This window comes from Mycteria americana, chromosome 4 (assembly GCF_035582795.1).
Source record: "Mycteria americana isolate JAX WOST 10 ecotype Jacksonville Zoo and Gardens chromosome 4, USCA_MyAme_1.0, whole genome shotgun sequence".
Taxonomy (NCBI): Eukaryota; Metazoa; Chordata; class Aves; order Ciconiiformes; family Ciconiidae; genus Mycteria; species Mycteria americana.
This window is the reverse complement of record NC_134368.1, coordinates 86,754,388-86,780,447: the sequence shown is the minus strand read 5'-3', so window position 1 is coordinate 86,780,447 and position 26,060 is coordinate 86,754,388. Positions and strand designations below refer to the sequence as shown.

At 38.9% G+C, this 26,060-nt stretch overlaps 1 protein-coding gene across 2 annotated transcripts in view; it reads left to right on the top strand.

The window, feature by feature from the left end:
- Positions 1–26,060, top strand: part of LOC142408757 (bifunctional heparan sulfate N-deacetylase/N-sulfotransferase 3) — a 74,147-nt gene that overhangs the window by 5,382 nt on the left and 42,705 nt on the right. For both annotated transcript variants that reach the window (XM_075499316.1, XM_075499315.1), the window contains exon 2: positions 2,768–3,894. In XM_075499316.1, coding sequence (XP_075355431.1) covers positions 2,914–3,894 — 981 coding nt within the window. In that variant the 5' untranslated portion in view covers positions 2,768–2,913. The remainder of the gene's footprint in view (positions 1–2,767; positions 3,895–26,060) is intronic.

The window sequence follows — 26,060 nt, the reverse complement described above, 5'->3', positions numbered from 1 at the left end:
TCCTGCTCCAGGTAGGGTTCTCAGGTTCAGGTGACTGTCTGGTCAGAAGCATAGGCTGGTGAAGAAAGAAACTTGTGAATCATGCTGCTGGGAACTTCCTCTCAATAGGACTTTGGTCATAAGAATAGGGGTATTTTAGGGCTGCGTTAGAGGAGCTTAGGGCTAAAAGAAGCAGAGAAGCATTGTGCTTGTTGGTTTCGCGGTGGTTGACTTCGTGTCATTCAGAGTGATTCATTGTACTTTTGTCAGCAAGAGTTCCGCTTTGCAGGCTTGCATCTCTTTTCTGTGTAAACCAGGCCTGAGCTCTATGTGGGGTAAGCCAGCCAGGTCTGTGGTTATTGAAGATAAGTAGGCGTATGTACAGCTTTTCTACAGAATGCAGTAAGTATTAATTTTAGGCACTAAAATTATGAGTTTCTTGGCATTTAGGCAGCTGAATTGGAAATGCAAAATGAAGAGAATCCTTTGTGTGTGTAATGAAAAAAAATCATCTGTCTGGAAACTTCTCTTTGGTTTTACTCATTCAGGATGGAGCTCCTCCTTTGTCACCTGACTTCTTACAATATTAAATATCTCTTTTTCTGCTATCTAAACTGATATTCTTGAAGCTAGTGTGACAAGGATCGGACATCTCAATACTTAAAAGTGTTCTTTGAGTTTTTCTAAAGGTACTTTCAAATTGTCATTTGGCCTTTATGCGTTCTTTAACTTCTTTTCATATACACGCCTCTAGAAACTGAGAAACTGGGATTATGTTATTTTTGTCTAACACTGATTAATGAGCCTATATGCCTGGGTGAAAGGCAAGTCTCCTGTCTAAAAGCTATGTGCAAGTCTTTGTGCAGCTGCAGGTAAGGTTCAAGGCTGGGTGTAAGTCCACCCAGAACAGAAAGGGTTAATATACTGGTATCTGTGAGTAGAAGGTGAAGAGAGTAGAATATATCCAGAAAGTGGGCTTATCTGGCGAGGTGCAGGTTTAAAGGCAATCTTAATTATGAATGAGACAGCTTATGTACACTTACTCTTTGTGCTTAATTTTGCTGTTTTGATAAATAGGATGCCATGTAGTTTCTCTCTTCCCCTTATCTCATTTTCTTACTCATTTATTTTTATTTTGTGCTCATCATGGCACTGGGAGGATTGGTCTTTGGGATTTAATTAAAGTTGTGGAAGTTACATAGGTGCTGTTAAGTACATCATATTTTTTAACCTTTTTGAAAACCTGGAGTGAAAGGCCGCCTTCTTTACAATGTAGGATGAGGAGCTCTTGTCAAGTGGTTAAGTGGCCCAAGTACATGACATGTTGTTTGGTTTTGTCTGTTGTTTGTTTGTTGTTTTGTTTTTTACAACTCCTCCTTTTTTCCCCCCTTTATTAATACGTAATTAATCTTTTATATACTTCAATTTCTTTTGGATCAGAAGCTGACTGTGTTCTGTTATCATCTGCTCCCTGATTCAGTACTGAAGGTTGTCAGCCGTTGTAGGAATCAAAACTTCTAACAAAAACCCAGTAAACCTTAGAAAGTACAAAACATGCAATAGAGCTTGAGTAGATATTTGTTATCGTGATCTCTCAAGAAAATCTAATTGTTTCCATCAATCTGTACAGAAAAGTTCATATTTGATATTGGTTATACTTCTGGAGCTTCTTGGTATTCACTTTTTAAGCCCTGCTTTATTTTTTAAAAAAACTGAGCATGGAAGGATTAAGCACTCAGTTGGGAAATGACCATGTTAACATTACACACGTAGCTTATCCTGGTCCCATTTACAAATGGGAATGGATGTGTACTACATTGTGAAGTTACAATAGCATGTTCTCGTTCTTCATAGCCTTAGTATTTTTCAAAATCTGCTTTTAAGTTTCCTTTATAATTTATGGTACTTAATTATTTTATGCTTGTCACATCGTTCAGTTTTTTTACTAGAAACTTTTGACAGCAATTGTACTGTTGGCTTGAAAAATTACTGCTTTCCTTAGGTACAAGTTAAAGCATAAGTATATCCTTAGGCGATCTGCCTCTTAAGTTAGCTTTTGATTTATTACTCTCTTTTCTCAAATTTAAGAGCTGGATTACTTTATGCTTTTTTTTAATACAAAGAAATACGAAGTGCTTCCAACAATTTGCAAAACAGTACACAGTCCAGTAAAACGCTATTTGTTTACTTCTAATGTTGCAGGACAAAGTGTAGTTTTGTTTTAAAAATATTCCTATAATACACGTAATGTAGAGTATATCAGTATGTATGTATACAACAGTTAAAATGTGTGTGTTTTGTTAAGAACTTCTTGGTTCTTCAAAAATTAGTATAAGACAGAATTTGTTTAATCATGTAGACTGATGTTCCCCCAGCTTCTTGGGGGTGGAAGGAGGGAGGTTATAAATTTTCTTCAGTGTTTAGGTTGTCAGCAATTGTCTACTTGGAGTTAACTTTTATCTTTGGGTAAAAAATGTTCAGAAAAACAGTAAGTTCTTTGCCGCTGTATCTTGCTTTTCAGTGCCTCCTGTGTGTACCCTCTTCTACTTGATCCTAACAAGGATCAAGCCTGTGAGACTGAGAGACATTCAAATGCACATGGCAACTAGTGGGAGCAGGAAGAAATAATGCTACTAATGCAAAATTTCAAAAAGAAACTACCAGTTTTGATCTGTTAATTCCTAAACTTCTGTTTGGCAGTGATTTCTTTGCTCACCATTAGTTTAAGTGTGATGATACTTCACAAGTGTGATGCCTCAATTAAATCTCTGATTTTCTTCTCTTCTAGACTATACCTTCTGTAAAGCTTTGTGGAAGATAGATGTGTGTGCTGCAATGGTGACATAAATATTTCAGAGGACTGGAACAAGTTGTTGAGAATCTGTGTTTGTTTTTAATGCTGCTGTTGAGAACAATCTAAGGCAAGTAAACAACATGAGTTTTATCATGAAACTTCACAGACATTTTCAAAGAACAGTTATTTTGCTGGCCACTTTTTGTATGGTGAGCATAGTTATTTCTGCGTACTACTTGTATAATGGCTACAAACAGGAAAATGAACTTTCTGAAATCTCTTCAGAAGTGGAATGTGGTGATCTTCAACTGTTGCCATACAAGCTGATGGAGATGAAGACCATGAAGCCTATTGATCCCCTGAGGACAGATCTTGTAGTGCTGGTGTTTGTGGAAAGTCAGTACTCAACGTTAGGCCAAGATATAATAACCATTTTAGAATCTAGCAGATTTCAGTTTCACATTGAGATTGCACCTGGGAAAGGTGATCTCCCAGTGCTTATAGACAAAAATAAAGGCAAATATGCTCTCATAGTATATGAAAATATTCTAAAGTATGTGAATATGGACTCTTGGAACAGAGGCCTTCTAGATAAGTACTGTATAGAATATGGTGTAGGTGTTATTGGATTTCACAAAGGCAATGAGAACAGCTTGCAGAGCTTTCAGTTGAAGGGCTTTCCTTTCCATGTCCACAGCAATCTGGGTATTAAGGACTGTTGCATTAACCCTCATTCCCCACTGCTCCATGTGACTAAATCTTCTAAGCTTGAGAAAGGTCCCTTGCTTGGAAACGACTGGGCGGTTTTCCAGGTTAATCATACAGCTTATCAACCAGTGATATTTGCAAAAGTAAAGACACCAGAAAACCTTTCACCACCTGCTGGTAAGAGTGCTCTCCATGCCACAGTAATTCATGACTTGGGGCTCCACGATGGGATTCAACGAGTCCTTTTCGGCAATAACTTGAATTTTTGGCTGCACAAGCTGATTTTCATAGATGCCATCTCTTTCCTGTCTGGAAAGAAGCTCAGACTGTCCTTGGATAGGTACATTCTGGTTGACATAGATGACATCTTCGTTGGGAAGGAGGGAACGAGAATGAACACCAACGATGTACAGGTAAAGTATGTGCACAAACTAATGGTCGTTACAGCAAAGTGCCATTTTTTTAATCTTAAAGTGAACAGTTATTAATAGCTGGAACTCACAGAGGATGCGGATCAGTAAGCAATGCAAACTGGCTGGGCCTTGAGAGAGAAGCCAGTCTGTCTGGCTTTGAGTAGTCACTGATTCCAGGTGTAGCAGTCCCTTCAGCCTCCAGGCCGGACGAGAGTCCCTGCAGCGTCGCTTGTACCCGTACTAGAAAAGAATGTAAGATAAGATGACTTGCTGGTTAGTATCACTTGTTTTCTCTCAAGTAACATGCAAGTCCCTGTTGAGTTAAGTTCTATAAACAGGTTGGTGGGCACCTCTGAATTCCTTTCCCTTTACTATATATGGAAAACAGTCTCCTAAAAGGAAATTAAAGACAACTAGTTGCTAAGTAACTGATAAAGAAAAGGGGGTAAGAGTGGTAGTGTTTTCTCACACACAGCACCCCACCAAACACACACAATTCTAAACGTAATTGTAGAGTGTTTAACTCTCTAGTCTGATAGCTTCTATCTAAGCACATGCTTCGGTGGCATTTGAAAACAGCAGAGGACTTCAGGGCTGGACCCAAGAGCTATTCATATGTCATGTGCACGTTGCTAGTCTTACAAGCAGGAGGTAAATGTGGTGAGCAAAAGTAAATGTCAACATAAATTTTGAAGAATAGACTGGAATATTAGCTGTTTGAAATAGGTTTCAGATGTCAGGAGTTGGTTGCAGCATTTCACCTTTCTTATCTCTGTTTTATGGCCCTTGCTTGCAAGCAAGGTTTGTGTTAATATGGGTTTTAAAAGCTTGTTCTGTCGCTAAATGACTTGACAATTTCCATTTTAACATTTTAAGTTGTATGTTCCTGAAGGTCATTTTTTCACACTCTATTGTGCTGTTCAAGCTAGGCGGTAGTTAGGGGTCAGTAGGAGTAACATCTTAACGTTGTTTCTTGCTGTATACCTCGCTTTCTTTTTGTGAACAGTGTTGTTACAAAGCGGGTAGTTAGAGATTGCCTTGCAAAACTGGTACTTGGTCTAGAAGCTAAAAATCTGTAAGATGCTGATTGTTGCCTGGTTTGTGCTAAAAATAAGGGAGAATGTTTTGTTAGGACTGTCATAATGGAAAGAGGAACTGGGAAAAGGAAAGGCAACAACAGCACTGTGTGCAGTTGATGGTCATTTTTGTTTCATTTTTAACTAGGTTTTTGTTTTTTCAGTGTTAATATATTTGTCAAGCTGCAGTAAGCCTGCATATATAGCTTCCTTAAACAAAAGGGTTGAACTTGTAGTTACCTGTTAATTTGCTTTAAAATTGCAACATACGCTCTTTTCCAAAACATTCTCTATACATGCAATTATAAATAAGATATACCTACTAGATAAGTAGGTGTTTTCCTTATACAAACAAATTGCATGGGAGAGAGCTGGACTAAAGGTGAAACTCAATAAATGGAGTTTCTGTGTAGAATGTGATGGCAGCATTTGAGTTAGGTGGGTGAGCATGCTTTGAGAATCTCCTAAGCGCAAACTCAAATTGCAGGAAAGAAATAAGGTCAGACCCACATCACTGGCAAAACTCCTGTTGTTCTGCAGAAGCAGCAGTTTCTGGTAACAAAATACATAAAATAAAGCCTGAATAAATCTCTCACTGGGTTGTGCAGTAGCAGTTGGAAACAGTATGTTTTGTATTCCTTCTCTTTGTGAGTGACACCTTAGGATTGTCATTTTAGGATAAGTTAGGATGATTAATTGCCAGAATTACTTACCAGAAACAGGAGGCTATTGAGACAAATTTGATTAAAGCAGATTACAAAAGGATAAGCTGGATTGTTTTGGGAGAATAATTTGCAGTATGTCAGAATGTTATCTTCCCAAAATAAAACTGTCAAGTTAAACAGAAATAATATCAAAGTGGAAATAACTTTTAAGTAGGATAATTTCATTTATACAGAACTGTGTTCTGAAACAGTGGAATCTGAAAAAGTGTTCCCTTCTGATTCTTCATCTACTTAAAGTTAAAATGTTCTATTAAACATGTTGTTAGGGCTGTCAGATGCAATGCATCTTCATTACTATTAATATCAAAGGAGTTATCCTCTGTGGCACAATGACATGTGGAAGGAATGAAATAAAATCAGTTTGCGGTAGTTGAAAATCCATTATTGTAAAGTATATTTGCGGATAAATGACATCCTATTAAACAGGAGTGTTTTACTGAGTTCTGCTGCATTGACTGTGACAGAATTGTGCGCTGCAAGTGTGAAAATAGGTTGCTAAATGTAGACTATGTATAATTTCAGTACTCAAGATTATCTCATTTCTGCTAAGCTTACATTTTAAATACTAGCAATATAGAATTGGGTGTAATGCTTTTCTGTGTTTTAATTTTGTTTGACGTGTCTCCTATTTAATATTTTCTGGATATACTCACATCTGGTAGGACTGTGAGATTGCTGAGAGTAAGGTGAATGTTTCTACATATGCTCTATTTAATGCCAAGTAACCTGAAACACTTCAGAAGGCTCCCAACATCCAGAGAACCTCTAGGATCAGTTCTGCCCATTCCTCTGGATAGAACAGAGTTCAGAAACTGGAGAGTTAATGCAGAACTGATAGCAAAAATAATCACTCATTAATGATTCACTGCCTAACTCAAGAAGGCAGCATTTGTCTTGGGTCTTCTGAGACAAAGGCTTCTCTCTGTTGAGTGCATAGAGAACCTAGATTTGCTTTAGGAGGACTGATTCATTAAGCCCCTAAAGTTCAAGCACAAGTTAGGTGAGCAAGTTGAAAGCTTTGTCTGTACTATTCTTTCTTTTCAAGAGTTTAAATAGAGGGCCATCATAACAAAAGATATTCTGTAGGATTGAAGAAATACAGGATAGTTGTTACATTGCAATTCACAGAATTGCAGAATGGCTGAGGTCGGAAGGCACGTCTGGAGCTCATCTGGTCCAACTCCCCTGCTCAAGCAGGGCCATGTCCAGGTGCCTTTTGACTGTCTCCAAGGATGGAGATCCTGATTGCACGTAAGATCAGGTTTTCAAGAGAATTTATTCTTCAGATTCCTAAATGAGATTTGCAAAGTGGCCAGAATAGTTAATATTTGGATGTTAGGCTAAACTGCCCTCTTCTTTAAATTTTGTGAATTGGAGTTGAGCACTTAGGAAAATTGCTATCATAAGGCTAAGTGGTAATTTTTTTTCAGTATCATATACTGACCTCAGAAGAGGTCAAGTCAAAACCAAACCCTCTAAAATGAGTGCCTTTGCCTCATGTTTAGAGATGCAGAAGTGGTGGTACTTCAGCTTGAGTATCTATAGTGTCAGGGACACAAGTGTAAAGAGCCCTTTTGAAAATCTTTTGACACAGTTTATCAACCTAAATCCTGTAAAATTAATAAATGGTTTGTTTTATTAAACAACAGATGAAGTTTAGTCTAGTTCCACCACAACTTCTTCAATTAAAAAAAAAAAAAAAAAAGACCCAAACAACTTGAAACTGTACTTCAGATTTTTAGGCTACCTGATTGTTACAGATTTGCCTGTCACTGGATGAAATCTGGACTGGTAGAACATAGGTCTTCAACGTAACATACTGAGTAGCTGTCACTGTGCATCAACAGTAACCATCCGTCTTCATATTTATTTACTTTATCTTCCTCTGGTATAACAGAAATAATGGAAGAGAACATTTCATAGTCTAATTGCCTCCCACTTTGAAAATAAGCTTGGTAATGTCATCTCAACATTCATTTTTCAGTAACTTTTTTCCTCTTCTAATGTCTGTCAGGCAGGAGGGACCATTATGCTGTGACAATGTTATATTTTATTTTCCTTGTGTCTTTTAGAAGACTAAGAGCTTGTGCAGTGCAAATAATTCATTTAAATGGACATACAGAGAAAATCTATCTAGATATCCACAGAGTAAGTTTATCTTAATAGACCATTATTGTCCTGGCTGACGGTCTACTAATTTAATATCTTTTTTTTGTTACAGTTACTCTTTGTGAAATTTTTATGACTATAAAGCAGAGATTTCTCCAAGGGAAAAGCAGCTGATAATAGGGGGAAAACTAAATATGATTTTTTTTCCCCCCCCCTGTTGACAGTTTGTGCAGTGCTGGTGGTCTAGGCAGTAAGTTGGTCTACCTTTTCCTTCATTTCCCCAATACATGCACTTTCTGTATTTCCTTGAGAGTTGATCGTGTTTTCAAAATGAAAAATTAGAACACTGTGAAATTATTTTTTCCAAATAATTAGCTGTGTGATCTCCTCTTGACTGTCTTGTCCTTTGTGTGCTTTTCAAAAGAGACATTTTGAATTGAAGTCAGGATGGGGATCTCTTCACTTTCTTCATGTAAGCCTAATCTTTTCCTACACTTGTAATTATTCTTTTATAATTACCAAGGAAAAAGCTTCATATTGACCATATCCATTATAGGGAGGGGGATGATATGTCTTTTTTTTCTCGTTCTATTTTGTGAGCGCTTAGGCAACGTATCTGTTAGTATATGTGCATTGAAATGGGCAATATAAGCTTGAATCTGCAGTCTTTTGGCATTAGAGTCATTGAAGAATGGGACAACAAGAGCTGTCCTCTGTATATCATCTGTGCCAAACAGCGTTCTGATAATGGAGAGGATTTAGCCAGAAAGAAAAAATTCATAGCATTTTAGTCTCCATCGCTTGCACAGTCTGTCATCTTGCCCAGATTTTGAGGTTTATAATGTAGACATCTATATCGGAGCTAGTCCTCTAACTTCCCGTAGTAGACAATGTAGAAAAATAGCTCATCTTTAGGCAGGCACTGGTTAAGTGAATTGCACCTTGAAAGTATATATTTGTTTCTGTTGTTCATAAAAGGTTTCTAGAGTGACTAAGATCAAATATAAACATTTGCATTTGGTCAGATCAGTCTTCTTCCATGTTCCAAAGCCAGTGCTGTCACTTTTTTGTTATTTCCTTAGTGCGTTGGTGGCCTAATCTTTTGTTTAATATAATATAATTTTGTTTAATAACAGATTTCTCCCCTAAGAGCTAATTGTGTATTCACTATATTACAAATTAGTCCATATTAGTCAGCACAGCTTAAATTACTACAGTTGTTTAAAACCCATTAAGTGTCTTTTCACCCTGGGTAGCACATGTGGAAAGAAATCAGAACTTCCCATGGTAAAGCATACTACTTGGATATAAACTTAAAAAAATACAGTGACATACCTTTTCAGTTACTCTTGCGTAGGAATGACCTAAATATTTGCCTCGGAAGAGAGGCTTAGATATATTTTGTCTTAAGGCACAATGGATAAAAGGTGTAGAAAGCCTGAACTGTCAAGGCACAGGATGGTTCATGTCACAGGAGGAAGTCTAATTCTGTAAGTTAATTGCTGCTTTATCTATAGGATCATGTAGAAGGTTATCAGTAAAGAAATGATAGATGTGTCATCAAATATTTCGGTTGCAGAACCACCAGAGATACTCACATCTGTTTGGTTGCACTGAGCCGTAAATCTTTCCTTTGGGGAGATTAAAAAAATCTTTTTAATCACCTCTTCAGATGACATAATGAATTAACTATTAAGAACTTTTGTTCTGATTAACTGTTTTACATTCCTAGTCCATTAGCCATAGTACCTTTATGCCATTGTTCAATGTGCTTACTGTGTGTGTGCATATATTCTTAATTTGACCTGAGGCTCCTAAGGTATTTTATATTGACTTGGCTGAAATAATAAGTAAAAAGTACATTCTGTTCTTAAAAAGAGACAAAGAAAAAGAACATTTTTAAGTGTGGTGTTTCTGTAGCTGTCTGATGCCCTAGGAAGACTGATTTAACTTCTTGAATAAATTGTTTCTGATACAGTAGTGTGAAATATTATGCACTGAGAGGCAGAATAAATTAGGATTAGATCTCTGAACTAAAGTATAACTTCAAAACAAGTTATAAAAATGGTTTTATATATTTTATAGGCTGCTACCAGCATATAGAATGCTTTACCAGTCAGTCATCTTAACATTTAACTTCTAAAAGCAATTTGGTTTATGTAGCAACTTCTGTGAATTTTAATCTAGTAAGATTGATACAACTGCTACTCGATACAGCCCTGCTTTTGTTCTTAAAAGGAGTGTACTGGTGTTTGAAACAGAAAGCTGGATAAAAGTCCTCGACCAGAGAAAGGTGGCTGCAGAGGGGTGACGGGGACGTAGGAGAGCTGGCTCTGCCTCGGGTATGACACTTCTGGTCTGCCAGGGCAATGCTGAGAATTCCACGTGCGCTTCCTCCTCCTGTTCGGCACCTGCATAGAGCTAAATACAACTAAACCCCATGGACTAAGCTTGGCACCAAGATTAATTTTACAGCTTATCCATGGTGTATGAAGACAAAAATCTTGCATGGTAACTGCGTGTCTAATAATAGCCGAGTTCCACATCGTATCTCTGTGGACTGCCAGGCAAATGGAGAGGAGGCTACTTTTTTGGTGTGTTCGAATGCCCCTGGTCCGTGCTTTATGTTGATGTTCATATAGGTATTATATGTGGGAAGGACTGAGGTTCAGAAATGTTTGCACACACAACACTGCCTACCTCCCTGGGGCTGTGGGATAAGCAATGGCCCTCCATAGGAAATCTGTAAAGAGAGTGTGTATGTCAAAGAGCAGCACTGGCATACTCCTCTGTAGCTACACAAGAAGCCATAGTTGTGCCAAAATGGTAACTACATTTACCCATTCCTACCAGTTGGCTTAACTATCGACATCGTTCAGCTATACAATACTTCTCAGGCACAGCAGCTGTAAAAAGATGCTGTGTATCAAAGGCATCTTGTTCTACACTGAAAATGTGAAAGAAAGAGAACACTAATTGACCAGTGGATGTTCTTTCTAGCACAGAGTCGATTCCTCTTAGCAGTTTTAATTGTGAGGAGGCTTATAGTGCCAGTGCTGTGTCTGTTATGAGGAAACCAAATTTCCGTTTTCCTTCCTGTTAGTTCAGTGGTTTTCGTCAGTTCTGCATTTGCTGGAATTCATGGCTTGTCTTGTTTGGTTTGTCGGTGGTGTGTTGGAGTTACGTTTTTTCTGAAAAATCAAGTTTTTTAAAAATAAAGCAGTTGGATGGAACCTAGTCCATTCTCCTAGTCCATGGAACCTAGGAGAGTCATCAGGTCCTAGACACAGAATTTCACAACTTGATTCTGATGTGCTGCAGCGTTTGAGGCCTTTAGCAAAGTAGTTTAAGTTTTATTCTTAAGGATGATAATATTCTATGTATCTGTTTTCCTACTTGTTTATGCATCTGGGCATAAAAGATGCCAAGTATTTTCCATCCCAAAGGAATCCTGTGGAAGTTCTGCACATTTGCATCTGTGCACAGTCTGCACTTCAGAAGTGTCTCGCATGGGAGCGTTGGGTCAGGAGAGCGGTACTGCCCCATGCTCCCTCATTTGTATTTATCGACTGCTAAGAAACTTAACTGCTGAGTGCAGAGTTCTCTGGAGCATTAAGACAAAAGATATCTCAGAAGGACAAGGCAGATCACTAATCATAATGTTGTTTATAGCCTTTTTTTTTTTTTTCCCCCTCTGCTTAGTTTTGCAATGCTGGAGTAACTGAGTGTGTGTGTCTCTCTCTTTTAATTTAAACGCTGTGACACCATACACTTTCACGCAAACCTAAATCTTGAAACAGTCATTTTTCAAGGATTGCGCCATCTCCTCCTGTTATGAATTCAGTGGCGGGGAACTAAGAGAAAAGAAATCCATCTCCGTTGTAGCTTTTTTATTGTCAAAGAGGCTGCAGAAACTGCTTCTCGGCATGGTGAATCCCATGAGATCTTTGAGGGCAATGAGAATGATTTGCTTCAAGCTCTTCTACCCCAGCACCAGATTTGACTATTGGTTACATACTCCCTGGTCCTTGGTCTGTTTTTGTGATAGAACCAAAGTAGGAAATCGTGGCTTCTATGAATCTACTGTTGGTTCTCCCAAATAAGTAGATGTGCACTGTGGATGCAGTCATCTACATCTTTCCAGAAAATTACAGTATTCTTTTTTCATTTTTTTAATTCCCCATATTTCTCTGTGGTGGTGAATACTTTGCTATCCTTAGGCTGAAGGGACTCTCTTAGCAATGGTGTCTGCCTTTTGTATTCTGATTCCTGTTCTCAGTGGAGTTGTGTGATTTAAGAGCTGTTTTATTTCAAACTTAAGCAATTACACTCATCAGAGATCGAGTGTGTTAACTGAATACTTTGTAACACTGTTTCTGCTTTTTCCCTTGACTTAGTTTATTATGCAGAGATACCTTTACACTTGAACATAAGGCTTCCCTTCCAAAATGCTTATGTCCATCCAATGTGCCAGCCTTCAGTGATCATGTTTGGTTCACAGCCATGTAGTTAGCAAGTTCGGTCTTCCTCACTCTTCTCAGAAACTTGTACTTTAATAATGGACATGAATATTTTCATGGATGAGATGAAAATGCATGTGACTCTGCACACTTTGCGTATTGTTAACATAACCTGACCTCGGCTCTGTTTGGGTTGATCCATCTGGCCGTGAAAGCAAAACCTGCCATTCCAAAATTTTTGAAGTGAAATGTGTGTCAAGACATATTGAAACCTTAGTGTGCACTGTAAGATGTTCAAATCCACTGGATAATTTGTTTCCACTGAAAAAGCTTTTTCAAAGTTTCAAGAGTAGTATTTTAAAAGCTGCCTGTTGTTGTTCACTGAGTAACAATGTTCAGAGAACAAAAGAAAGAAGGCGGTTGAGAGAAGGCACTTGCTGGGCATAGATGTTACAAAGTTAATGCACCAGACCTGGGGCAGGGTCCTAACTCTGTCTGCAGCAGGCCTGGAGGCATAATTAAGAACAGTTATGTGCTGAAAGAGCTTTCCAGCCTCCTGGCAGTGTACCCCTCAGCTCTCCTGTCAGTCCGTCTCTTTCCTTAGCTTGCAAGTTCTCTTTGTCAGAGGCTCTTTTTGTTCTGTGCTGTTTGTTCAAAAAGCACTTTGATAATACAAATAATAATAATGCAACTACAGCTTACCACAGAGCTGTACAGATTCATCACTGTACTGGTGGCTGCTACAAGATTTATTCTGGGCTTTTTCAGATGACAAGTTAGCCATCCAATTCCTGCTGCTAATGGAATTGAATAAAATTTTCACAACCAACAAATAAAAACACACTGCAGACAGATCTAGAAATCAAACCAATTCACTGTAAAACATGATACCAAAATTGGGCCTACCTCCTTCCCGATCTTCAGTCACATCAAGAAGGCACAGTCTGGCAAAAAGAGAAAAATGAGCCTAAAAGTGCGACTCTATTTCATTAGTTTCTTTTACAGTACAGCTGCATGGAAAGTGTCCTTTCTTCTTACCTCTTCAGTCTGGAAGAAGTCAATGCAACTACATGACTGATTCTTGGGGATTATGCTTACAAAACAAAGCAAAAGAAAAGCAGTTGGTTGCCAGTGTATGTCTAATTCCTCATGGAATAACAATGCCCTATCTATTTCCAATTCCACTTTCTTTTTCTGTGCAAACTTCAACACTTCTACAAGGTAGAAATTTTATTCCCTATTTAAAAATTATGTTTGACAGAGCATAAAAACCTTATTACCAATTTTTTAAAATATTTATACTCTTTAGGAGATTCCTTCTGAAACTTTACAGTCCTGGAGTAGAGTTAGTATTGCTCCTTAAAATGTAGTTTCATATCTGGAATAAATCATAAATTAAATACTGCATTGCAAAAATTAAACTACAATACATTTGAAAATACAAATAATGGAGAGGACAAATAAAAAGTCGGTGACTGTGCAGAGTAAGGCTCCATGGATTCATTCCAACCTAAGTCAGTAAATTCATGTGACAAAAGCCCTGCCATGCTGTACAGAGGTAACGGATTAGGTCTGGGAACACCGGTTGCATTTTTGTGGAGCTAATAAGCCACGCAGCTCTGTGTCAAGCTGCCATTCACTTGCCCTTTCAATGTTAGCACTCCTGGGAATAAACCAAGTGTCTCTGCTCCCATTTTAAAGTGAACTCGGACTAAAGATAACTCAGAGTTGCCTTTGATAGAACTCTAATGGAACCAGAAAGGAGGCTGAAAAAGAATTTTGCATTTATATAAAAAGTGGGGGTTTATGGTGCAAAACATTTGTCTTATCCCTTGTCCTTTCTCACTGCCTTCATTAAAGGTAATAGAAATGTTGAAAATTGTGAGCCTGAAAATATCCTAAAACCAAGAAGAATGCTAAAATACACCTGAGTTTGTAATGTAGGCTGGTTTGAAATTTAACCTGACTATGAAAACTACCTTTTTACATCAGGGAAGTATTTCATCATACTGACTGAGGAAACTTCTAGAATATTGTGCTCAGTTCTGCACCACTTAATCAGAAATATTTAGAGTGCTTAGAGACACCAGAATAGCCAGGAAATGAAAAAATAAAGGCTAAAGATTTCAGTAAGTAATGATGACCAAAGCAGAAAGCAATAGGCTGCAGATGTCTGTAGGGTATAAACAGTGAGGATGGATAAAAACATTTAATGTAAGGCACAGAGATATTTAAGTGTGGGCTGAATAGCCAATAAAAGTGGCAGAAGAGAGCCTAATATCCAAAAGGAAGTAAAAGGATTATGTAAGTCTTTAAAAATGAGATTTGGCAAAAGGGTATGAAATATGCTATTGGAAGGAATATAATATTGGCAGGGAATTTGTACTAAGATGTATTCTCAATCTCTTACAGTATAATCAAATGCAAAGCTCAGTTTGGATTCTTGTGTGTCGGTTTGAGTCTGCAAGCATAGAATTTGGCCAGCTGGGATATTTATCTACGTAGACCTAGTTTCTGTAATCTTGTCTTTTAGAAACGCAAACACAGGAAAGGTGTGTATTAACATTTCTAACAAAATCATCTCCCTGTGTTTCTCTTATTAATGTCCTGTGTTTTACTAAAGTCTTGGGGGTTTTCTGCTGAATTATATCCCTTAGACTAGGTACTATGTAGGAGTCAATGAAACTGTCCAATTTTTTATTAACTTGAAGTAAGTTCTTGTGTCTTTTCTGTGTTGACTACATGTAATAATAAAAAATATGGCTTGAGAAAAGAGTTATATCTGTTATTTTATGCAGACTTGGCTTGCTTGCTTTCTCTTTTTCTGTCATTTCTTTGATACTGATGCTGATGTAGCAGGGGAATTTCATTCAGCAAGTTTAGAACTACTCATAAAGAGAAGGAAAAAAAAATATTTGTGACCCTTAGCTGTTGAGCAAGCTGAAGACTGAATTCCCAGCTGTTTCTGACATGGAGCTTTCAAGCAGAAAGAGAAAATCAAAATCTTTTTGGTCAGAGATTTTTTTTTTCTCTCAGTAAAGGTGGAGCATAGAGAGAAAAAGAGCTTTCGGTATGCCCCAGCTCACCCCCAACATAGGGACAAAGGTAAATAGATGTTTTTAATCAGATACAGTATTAAGAGAAGCACAGGAATCCTTTTGGCTCTATTAGGAAGGGGAAAAAAAACCCAACCAAACCCTAAGAAACATTTGTGAATGGATTGTGTCATTGGTGTGTTGCCCAGCCCATGAAGTAGTCAGTTTATTTAACGTGCCAGTGATGTGTTAACTGTTGTGCTTTACTAACCAGGGAGAGCAACCGGCTCTATTGTGGTTTTTATACAAATTAGAGGGTTTGAGTCTTCATTTATTTGCACTTTATTTGTTCTCTAATATGTAAAACTAAGCATTAACACAAATACTGTGCCTGTCTAGAAGCTTTAGTCTTACTAGAGGGAAAAAGAATTATAAACTAAGAAGCGAACAAACCCCAAAGTGTTTCTTTTTGATTGGTACCAATAATTTAGACATAGCTTGTAGCATCCAATATTTCTTCCAAGCTACCTAAATAGCAGCTTGTTATACCTTGGTCTGTGGACTTGAGTTTTCCTGTCATCACGTAACAGATTTATATTTTAATTGTAGCCACTGTTACTCAATGATTGCTTTCTAAATGCTGGAAAAATATTGTAAAAATTTAAATGCTTTGAATTTTGTGTGCTCTGGAAAAATAGATAAATACCACCCACTATTGAGCTGTGATCATCTATATAATGATGTAGACAAAACTTTGAAATCTCGTTCATTTAAAATTCTGTTGAGCAGGTAGCACAGGCTTTAGGGCTTACAGGGACAGGTGAGTCTTAGTTTATCCAGGCTCAGGCATTGAGGTCCAGAGAATACTGACATTGAAGAAAAAAATAAGACTGAAGTTTTTTTCAAAAGGCCATATTCACAGACTGTTGGAGTTTGGTGTATACAACACTGACGCCCCATTTTTACTTTCATTTCCTAAAGAAATCAGGTATTTTAAGTGTCCCTGTTTGCCTTTGTCAGTCCAGCAATTAAACAAAGAGGATAGATTTAGATTGGATATAAGGAGGGAATTTTTTATGATGAGGGTGGTGAGACACTGGAACAGATTGCCCAGAGAAGTTGTGGATGCTCCATCATTGGAAGTGTTCAAGACCAGGTTGGACGGGGCTCTGAGGAGCCTGATGTAGTGAAAGATGTGCCTGACCATGGCGGGGGGGTGGACTAGATGATCTTTAAGGTCTCTTCCAACCCAAACCATTCCATGATTCTATGATCAATCTGATGATGTTTCAACCTGCTGGCCAGTTTCAGTCCAGTGTGACAGATACAGGCAGTTCTCAAAGACAGCTGAATTCCTGCTGGCATCGTGGAGTTCAGCATGGGGTAAGGCATGTATGCAAAGCAGTGCCTGTGCTGAAGCAGAGGTTTCAGAGCGAGCTCTGCATTTATCCTTCACTTTGACCTGCCCCTGGGTAATCCATGTGCTGTGTCTTGGAGCTAGCGATAGCATGTACTGTTGCTTTTTCATCTAGACAGGGTGTGTGGGGCAAGCGGGAAGGGAAGGAGGTGCTTTGGAGACCTAATGGGGAGGGTGGGTCCTAGGCAGCAGCGTGAAAGGGAGTGCAGGCTATTGCACTGTGGGAATAGCAATTTGGGAAACAAATCTATAGGAAATTAGGTTTTGTGGAACAAATTTCTTGTTTTGTATGCAAGCCATGGGTGTAAAGGTAGATCTGAAATCTAAATTGCATCTCTCAAAACATTGGCATTTTGGGCAGAGTAATGTAGCCACTGACAAACTCATCAGAGTGGAGCAGATGTAGTGACCCAGCTGCAGCTTCCTGTGCATTCAGGTGAGGCCACCGTGGTCTCTGCTGCTGAGAGATTAGGCCTAGAAATTCTTCCAGTGTTGAACCTTCTAGATATTTTCAGCATTCAGTGGCTGTTCAGAGCCACGTGTTGCCAACAGCGGGGTAAAAGGGCCCTAAGCAGCAGAGCCAGGCAGTGTGCGGTGGGTAAGGGAGCACAGGCTTTGCTGCAGCGGAAGCTCGTGGCCAGCCCGTGCAGCAGAAGACTGTCTTGCTTGGAGAGTAGCCCTTGTCCACCAGCCAAACTCTGCTTGCTGTGCATGTTGGCTGTAGTGAAAGCTAAAGCTGGAGCTGGCATGTGAGGAAGCATTAAATAAGAAGCAAACGTGCTGTTGATAATGAATGTGGTACTAGGAGCTTGGATAATCACATCTTCTTTCTGAGCTGGATGACTATAAAATATATGCACCATTAGACTAAGTAGCTATGCTATTTAACTTCTATGATAAAATATTGTGCATCCTACCAAACAAGATCTGAAGCTGTAAAAGCGTGGGGTGTCTAATGAGGGGGTGCAGAGGTATAAATGCTTTGCATCTGAGGTTATTGTTTGAACCTGAGTTTTTGAGGCCTAACACTTACTGGTAGCTAGACAAGTGTCTACATGAATCGGTGAACAACTCTTACCATTTATCTACTGCTGACAGGATGCAGTGGAGACAAGCCAGACTAAGCAGGCACAGCAAAGTGGCCCAGAAGTGAACTGGAGCAGGATCTGAACTACTCTGTCACGCTGAGAGATGGCCTGTCGTGCTCGGTGCTGAGGCAGCTGGGGCGGGCCAAGGGGTGACTTTGCAGTGCAGCTACCCGAATGCTCGTGCTGTGGCTAACAAACCTGTTTCCTGCTGTACTGGCTCATCAACAATCGCCAGATCGCAAGAACTTAACTGGATAGATATGAGGAGATTTTAAATGCGTTTTAGAGTCACTTTGTCTTTCCTTTGAGTTCTGTAATACTCTGAGAACTTACCTCTTCATACTTGGTGTTTCATAAGCAGGTAAAGTGTTAGGCAAAAATGCAAGAACCAACAAGTTTTCTATTGAATCCTCTCTGACCAAAATCCAGGGAAAAATATCATATGCAGCAGTAGGGTGTTTATTAGTTCTATTTCAATTGGCCTGGGGGTTTTTTGACCTTTAATTAAAAGAAATGCAGGATTTTATTTCTGTTAACTGCAGAATAATGAGATCATTTAGCTGTTTAGTAATAGTAACCTCTTTCATCAAAGTACAGTTTAATTAAGAGCTAATAATGCAGAATTTAATATAGAATCCTGAAAACAACATGCTAATTACTTTACTTTATTAAATAGTATTGGCACCAAGTATTTAAAACCTTCAACTTGCCTTGCCATAATTAGCTTATTCTCATTAGCTGCTATCTTAACCTCCAAGAAGCGAGAAGCTGGTGAAAGAAGTTAGAAATATTTCTTAAATCTCTTGGTTGTACAAATGATTTACGTAGATGAAAGAGCCTAATTACTTGAAAATGTATAATTGGACCATCATCAAGATCATTATTTTATGTGATATAAAAAAACCTCTAAAGGAAGACTCAGTAACATTAAAACAGTGTGTTCTGATGAAAAAACTTCTGCTCAAAATCATTTGAGACAATGTTTTTCAAAGTGGCTACTTACATTTTTAGTATGCTTTAGTGGACCTCAAAATCAGATACCTAGTTAGAGCATTTGTGCCCATAAAATAAAGTTGTGGCTCCTGAATTTTTTTAAAATCAGTCCAGTGAGTCTTATATCGGATACTGAAAAACCACGATGCATGTACTTGAGCTTCAGCCTGATATCTTATCTTACTGACACTTTGAAGAGAAGCTGGGTTACCCAGTTTATGGTACTTACTGAATTTATTGAAAAGACTTACACTGAATTCTTCAACTGGTGAGTATGGGCCTTAATATTATAGCAGGTCAGGTAAGATACTCAGGCGAATGCATCTGGCAAACAGTCCAAATTAACCCAAGCAATCAATGGGAGCTTTGCCTGTCCTGCACATTGAAGTCAGGCTCCAAGGCATCCCTGTTTGATAATTTAAAAACACAATTGCTGCAGGTAGAATCTAGCTGTCAGTAAACTACAACAATTTTTAAGTAACTGAAACCAGGTACTTTGTTTCCTCTGCAAGGAATTTTTGCACACATTTTCTTTTTTAAATTCTACCGTGTTACCCTTTTGTAAATAGGCATCCCACTGGCATGTGGTACTTTTGAACTGTTACATCTTTTGAAGGAGTTGGTAGACTTATCAAAATCCATGTTTTTAATTGAAAGAATAATTTGTTTCTTGAAGCTGCTGCACCTTCATAAACAGGTTCTCTCCCCCCCCCATTTTAATTTTGTTGTACAAAGTAACAGCAATACTTGTCTTCAGCTCACATGGAATCTGATATTTTATACATTTGAACATATGTATTGTCAACAGTTTAGCTTTTCCATCCCTGGTTCATCAGTCTTTCTATTTTTGCCCAATTGTGCCCTCTTGGACACCTTGCTTCCACCAAACTGTAGAGCAGTGTCCTTTCCCTACTTACACAGTTTAGGGTCTGTTTATAATTTATGGTCTTTGCTAGCTAAACACTTTGCAGAAAAAGCTGAAGATTTTCTTTGTTTTCTTCTCTTGCCCTCTCTGTCGTGTCAGCTTTGTTAAGAGCGTGCACAGTTAAAGAAAATTTAAGCAGTTTTCTCCTTATGTCTGAAGGATATTCAAAATACTTTTTCAGATACACCCAGTATACCCAAAGCAATTATTCTTTCTCCTGCATAGATTAAATGTTTATGGTAATGGGTGTCAAAATGCTAATCTTGGAAATCCAGAAAGAATTGACATTGAATTTTAATGATGTTCCAAAATACATAATTTATCACGAGGGAAACATTTTTCCTCAGAAGCAAAATAGTCTGTCTAATAAAATAATGATTCCCAGCCATTTGGGACGGACCTTCATTGAGGCTGTCTTCTGTTTCTTCTTGCCATGCTGCCTCCAAACACCCCAAATTCTTGCCCACTGCCTTCCCATCCTCGATTGCTGCCGCAGCTTCTTGAACGCCTGCCATCACGATCTTGGTGCTTCTGACTTTCAGGCCTCTACCACAGCGCTGCTGCAAGACTTCTTGTGGATCCCCACTGCTCCCTCCCCTCACCTCTCCCATCCCTAGGCAGCATGTTCCCCGTCCTCCCTTTTCTGCCATCAGCCTCAGCAGTGCCAGGACAAACCCGGGACTGACGATCAGGCAGAGCTTGTTAGCCTGGCCTCTGGTCTGTGCCACACCGTGCCACGTTATTGCCTCTAAGGTTGGACCCTTTGCTAGTGCTTCTAAGCTTAGGGACTGGTATATAAAACATGATAAAGCAAATCTCAGAATATATCTGGGAAATTTCAAATACTGATTGTTGAACTCTGAAGAGAAGCACAGTGCTCTAAAAATCATAATTTTTGTATGCATCATAAATGCAAACTTCAGTCACGTATATGTTACGTTCCTCAATTGTCTTTCCCATTTCCTCCCCAGCCCTCTTTTTTAAAATTTTTCTTCTTTTTTTTTAATTTTACTTGTAAGCAAGTGAATTTGCAATGTGGATAGAAACTTTAGAAAAGGTCAGGTTCTGCAGAAGGGAGAGTTCAAGGGAGGCAGGTGGTGTGCGTATACCTGCGCAGGCAGCTTCAGTTGCAGGACTCTTTTCTCAGAGCATGGATGTGCTCAGGAAAGGCAAAACGATGTCACAAAAAGTGCAAAGTAAAAGGACATCACATCAGTTACAGCTCATTAAACCCCTATATTAAGAACCCCACTCAGAAGTTAAAATGAGTTAAAATGGCTTTAGTTCTGTTTCTTCCCTCTCTTGTAGGGATTAAACTAAAGAGGAAATACGATACAGAAATTTAAGGCTGCTTCTGCATAAGAGCTCCCATAAAGTGGCTTCGTGTGCCTAACTCATGTGCTTTCACACTACACTTTCTATTAATTTGTTTTACCTTTTCAGAAGGTCCTTGCCTTTAGTAAAGAGCCAATATGGCATTAGAAGTTTTCCTCAAAAGCAATTCCTAATTTAATGGCTCCTTTGATAGTATTGTTAGACATGAAATAGTAAAGCAAGCACTGAGAGATGAGATCTGCTTCCCGAAAAAAGGGGGAGCAGATAGGCTTTTTGGAAAATTAGGAAGCCGACCTTTCTTGCTTTTGTTACTGACATGAAAGCATGTACTGATTTGAAGTTTAAGATATTAATGCTGCAGCATTGTGAGGCTATGTCTATCTGCTTGACAATTTAGTTAAAATCCATGTAACTACAAGTAAAGCTAACAGCGTTTTGAACTACGCTTTTCAAGTGGCTAAGTTCTTCAGCAGCTTTTGAGTAGGAAAATAGTTGTAAATATGTTGGTATGACTACAGAAACAAGTTATAGTTCCTTTTTGGTGAAGCAGAGTTCAACAAAGTGTCCTTGATTTATTTGTTTGATCAGCCAAGATGTTTGGGTCTGAATATTTTTGTTGATGCTGAAGAAATTACTACTGTCTGTTTACCAAAGACAAGTTGACACTTGTGACTTCCCTGTGACAGACTATAAAGTGAAATCCTGTAAAGAGGTATTTGAGGACAGGAGGCAGGCTGGTTTCCTGACTATGGAAATGGGAGGCAAGTTTGGCGATATGAATTTTTTCCTTGGTTTTACTGCTGGTTTACTTGAGCAAGAGCTTTTGACAGCCCATGTCATCTCTCTGTGCCTCTGTTTGTCTTGGCTGTAAGATGAGAAAAATCAAACAAAACTGTTTCCTTTGTAAACAAAGTTGATATTTCTGAATGAAAAGTGATAAAACGAGCTAAACATTATGGTTGTCAAGAAAGATAGAAGGCATCTATACAAAGGCAGGAATTTTCATACATTTCCCTTGTGTGAATATTTCAATTAAAGGATAATTCTCGTGGTTCCTTCTGTTCCATTTGTTATCTTAGAGTCCATTTTATCCTAAGTTCTCACAGTTGAGATCCCATTGGCAATTACAGCAGCTTACATTTGCTGAGGTGTTTCATCAGAAATGAAATAGAAACAACTTAGATGGGAGGATGCTGATTAATCATCTGAGAATCTGGCTTTATTTACAACATACATGATTTCTTACATTCCTTTCATTATACTATAAACTTGTCAGATGCAAGGATTGAAAGAACTCTGTTGTTTTGCTGTCGGGATAACTTTTGTCTATTCCTTGGATTGTAACAGGGCCTTTTTCTGAGATTATTTTGGACTGTTGGTGAAGAAGGGGGTCTTTCATCATACATTGAATTCTCACATTTGATTTCTGGCACAGGGAATTTCCTAAACCTAGTATGTGAGCTTAGGAAAAGTTGAAAAGAAAGTACTCCATTGTAGCTATGTACATGAAAGTGATTATGCAGCCAGCAATTTATTTTCCCTATAGTACCAGTGGAAGTATAACATGTACTAAATAATTATTTATAAACGTATGAAGGCTTTACTAAACAGTTTTTAAAATATAATCTTCAGTAGTAGTGTATTTATATAACATCTCCTACAGATACCCAGAGGGGCTGTTCATAAACCAATCATAAAATACACAGAAAATATCACCAGCTTACCTTCAGCACATAGAACAGCATTTAGAAATGAAATTTCAGGCTTTTCGTCCCCCTGTTCTCTTCTCTGTCTTTCTGATAGAAACTCACAGTCATAGGCCCTGCCATCTGCTACTATATATTTTTCATGAGTTTTAACGTTTTGTTTTTAGAACCTGAAAGACGAGTAAAATGTCAAGTCACCCAGAAAATAACCATAGGCATGACAACTCAAATGTTATCTCAGCTTGTCTGTACAAAAAGTGGTTCACAGCAGGTCTGTGCCCTCCCTCTTTGTGGATAGAGCAGGCGAGCAGGTACGCTGTTGGTATTAGCTGATACATCTTCGAACACCACCACATCTTCTGCTAAAGCAGAAGATCTCCTGTTGATTTTAATGAGAGTAATATGGCCAAAAAACCAATGGCATCGCTTTCAAAGTTTCTTCTGTAGAAGGCGAACTTCAGATTTCCTTTAGAGTTTTGTGTTATTTGGAGTGTCTTATCGTGACTGCTGGCCTAAATAAAATGCAGCCACCAGGCAGTCATTGAGGTGATAAGGTGGTAACTACACTAGCAAAATTAATTCCCAGTGAAGAAGTAAACTCTTATGTTGCATTATCATAGAAACGTCCTGGGGTTTTTGCTACCCTTCTCCCTCCTCCCTGTTGAAAGCCTGGCTTTGCAACTCTCCTGTCAGCCCTGCAGCTGCAGTGTGCCAGGGAGGTACACCAAAGAACTCCTTCCAGGTCACGTTCCTCTGGCGTTTCCAGCTGCTCTTCGTTTTTTCCCATTCTATTTTTCCATCATGCTGAGACTAGACTGGAGCTGACAAGGTTTTAGAAAGGTACAGGATAAGACCTTCAGCTCAAAAAATGCTCACAGTTCTTAAGTTAATTTGGAGGGAAAGAACTGTGCAGCCCATTCATGCCACCTTGCTGTCAAGCGGCACTCAGGATCTCTTTCATTCGACAATATGTACTGTTAACGTAAGAAGTGTATAGCCATATCATTTGCCTCCTACCTTTTTAACTGTGCAAAGATAAAATTATTTCATTAAATAGGTTCCCAGCAGCTCAAGGATGGTTTTCATAATAAATCCTCTGCAGATTTGCTGCCTTTCATTAGAATAAGAAGTCTCCTTGGTGATCTTTGCACTCAGCCTGTGCAAAAGCCCTTGTTACAGTGTTGCAAGATTTTTCTCTTACTATTCCACTTCAGAAGTCTCAAGCTTGTTTTCAATTATCTTCATTCTGTGCTTCTTTCTACTCATTCCTTTAGAAAGTCCCTTGTTCGCAGGACTTTTTTCAGGCTTTCCAGTGAAAGAAGATGATCTTTACCTTACTAGTACTGTTCTTTGAAACCGCCTATACTGTTGTTGCTGGGGCTACACTGCTGAAGATGACAGTGGGAGAGGCAAGTTACTTCCAGATCTGAGAGGACCTTAAGAAATAGGGGGCAGAAAAGTGATGGTTCTTTCACAGATTTAGTTTTGTGATTAATACGTATTTAATGAATATGCTTAGGCATAATGTTCTGGTCCGCTGAAATGGTGAACAAGGCAAGTGCTACTGATGACTCAGAATCGAAACCACTCATGTTTCATCAGCCATGTCAGCAAAATTCAATTTTGCAGCCCCCCAGGACAGGGACAAATGACTGTCTCTTCTATTGCTGCAGATCAGCTCCCTCGAGCACCAGCTTCCCTGAGCCAGCCAGAGCTACGAGCTTCGTGAGCTCTCCGAGGCCTCAGATGCAGGGTAGGAGAGGACTGGAGAGCGGCTGTGTTCCTGCTTCGGGCAGTGCTGCAGTCTCAGTGGGGGCAGGTGAAAATGCTGAGCTCTGGAAAAGGAGTGTTAGGAAAGGGAGCGCAGAGCAGGGCTGGACGCACCAGCTGTGGTGTGCGGCCACCTCTTGCTGGGAATGGGGGCTCTGCTGGGCCTGCTGCCTTGGGCCTCTCTTGAGGCTGGTGCACAGCGGAGCCCCTGCTAGTGTCACCCTTTGCCTGATTTTGTCACTGTAATGTTGTGGGTATGATAGTGTAAGGAAACAGGCTTGACAGAGTTTGCAGATGGAGATCGTACTTTTATTAGAACCAATACAGATGAGCCCTGGAAAAGACCTGAAGAAGAGCTCGTATGCCCAAACGTTTCTCCGATAAGGTGGATATCGCCTCCATCTGTAAAATGGGTCGTATTTTAAGGAACTGTAACTTGACTATGCTATGCCTATATCTAAAGCTGGACTTGATTTCCATGCTAACATTTCGTTGTCATTGGCATTCCGGTTAAAAAAATAATTGTAGACAAATCATTCATATAATGAAAATGTCCAAAGAAACTGTAATTAAAATTACTGGCTCATATTTTTCAGGGCACTAAATTGTCATTGAATTTCAAGAGTGGGGAGCCTACTAGACCTTTAAACCTTTGGCAATCTCCAGTGATTTTAATCTTTTTGTGCTTTTAAATACATTCCCCTTTCATAACATGCTTAGAGTTACTCATTTCTGTATTGCTTTTAATCACTTTATTTAAATCATTGTGCTATAATGTGTATTTACTTTGAAAACTCCTTGACATTTGATGTATAAATATTTTTCTTTCTTTCAAAGGTACTACATGAGTGCCTGTCTCCGAGTGTGTGTGCTGTAGCTGGCCGTACACTTCTGATGTGCTGTGTACAGTGTCACAAATCTCCAAAGAGTCCAGTGTGTTCATGAGTTACCAACTATCAAGTGCTCAGTTGAAGGCAGGCTATTTGGAGGAACGTGCACTCCAAGTCTCGTTTGAGAGGAGGCTTTTTGCTCTTCTGTTTTGTTCTTGCTTTGCAAAGTTTTGTTTTGCATTGGAAAGCTAGGTTTCTTTGTTACACCTGGAAAACTGAGAGAGCGAACAACATCAGAGTGTAAGAGTTTGGGAGATAACTCCTGAAAGTAATATGTAAATCTTGGGAGTAACAAATCAAGAAGAGCACATTGAAATCAAAGAGTGAAGCTATATCTGATGAAGAATAGCTTTCCCCTGTCTTCTTGCATGCTGTTTTTTTGTTGGTACTAATTTAGTGCAAGTACACATATGCTGACAGCCAGTATGCTAACTGTCTGAGAAATGAGTCAGAATTTGGGGGAATTTAGGATTAAGTTCTTTGTTGTGGACTAGGCTTCATCTAGTTTCTTTCTGTCTTTCTGGATTTTTTTTTTCATTGCCAGTAATTTTGAAACATGACTAAAATGCTGTGTATGTACTTGACCTGATCTAGAGAAACATAATTCTAGTAGACACTGTTCACCCCAGTGAATGCA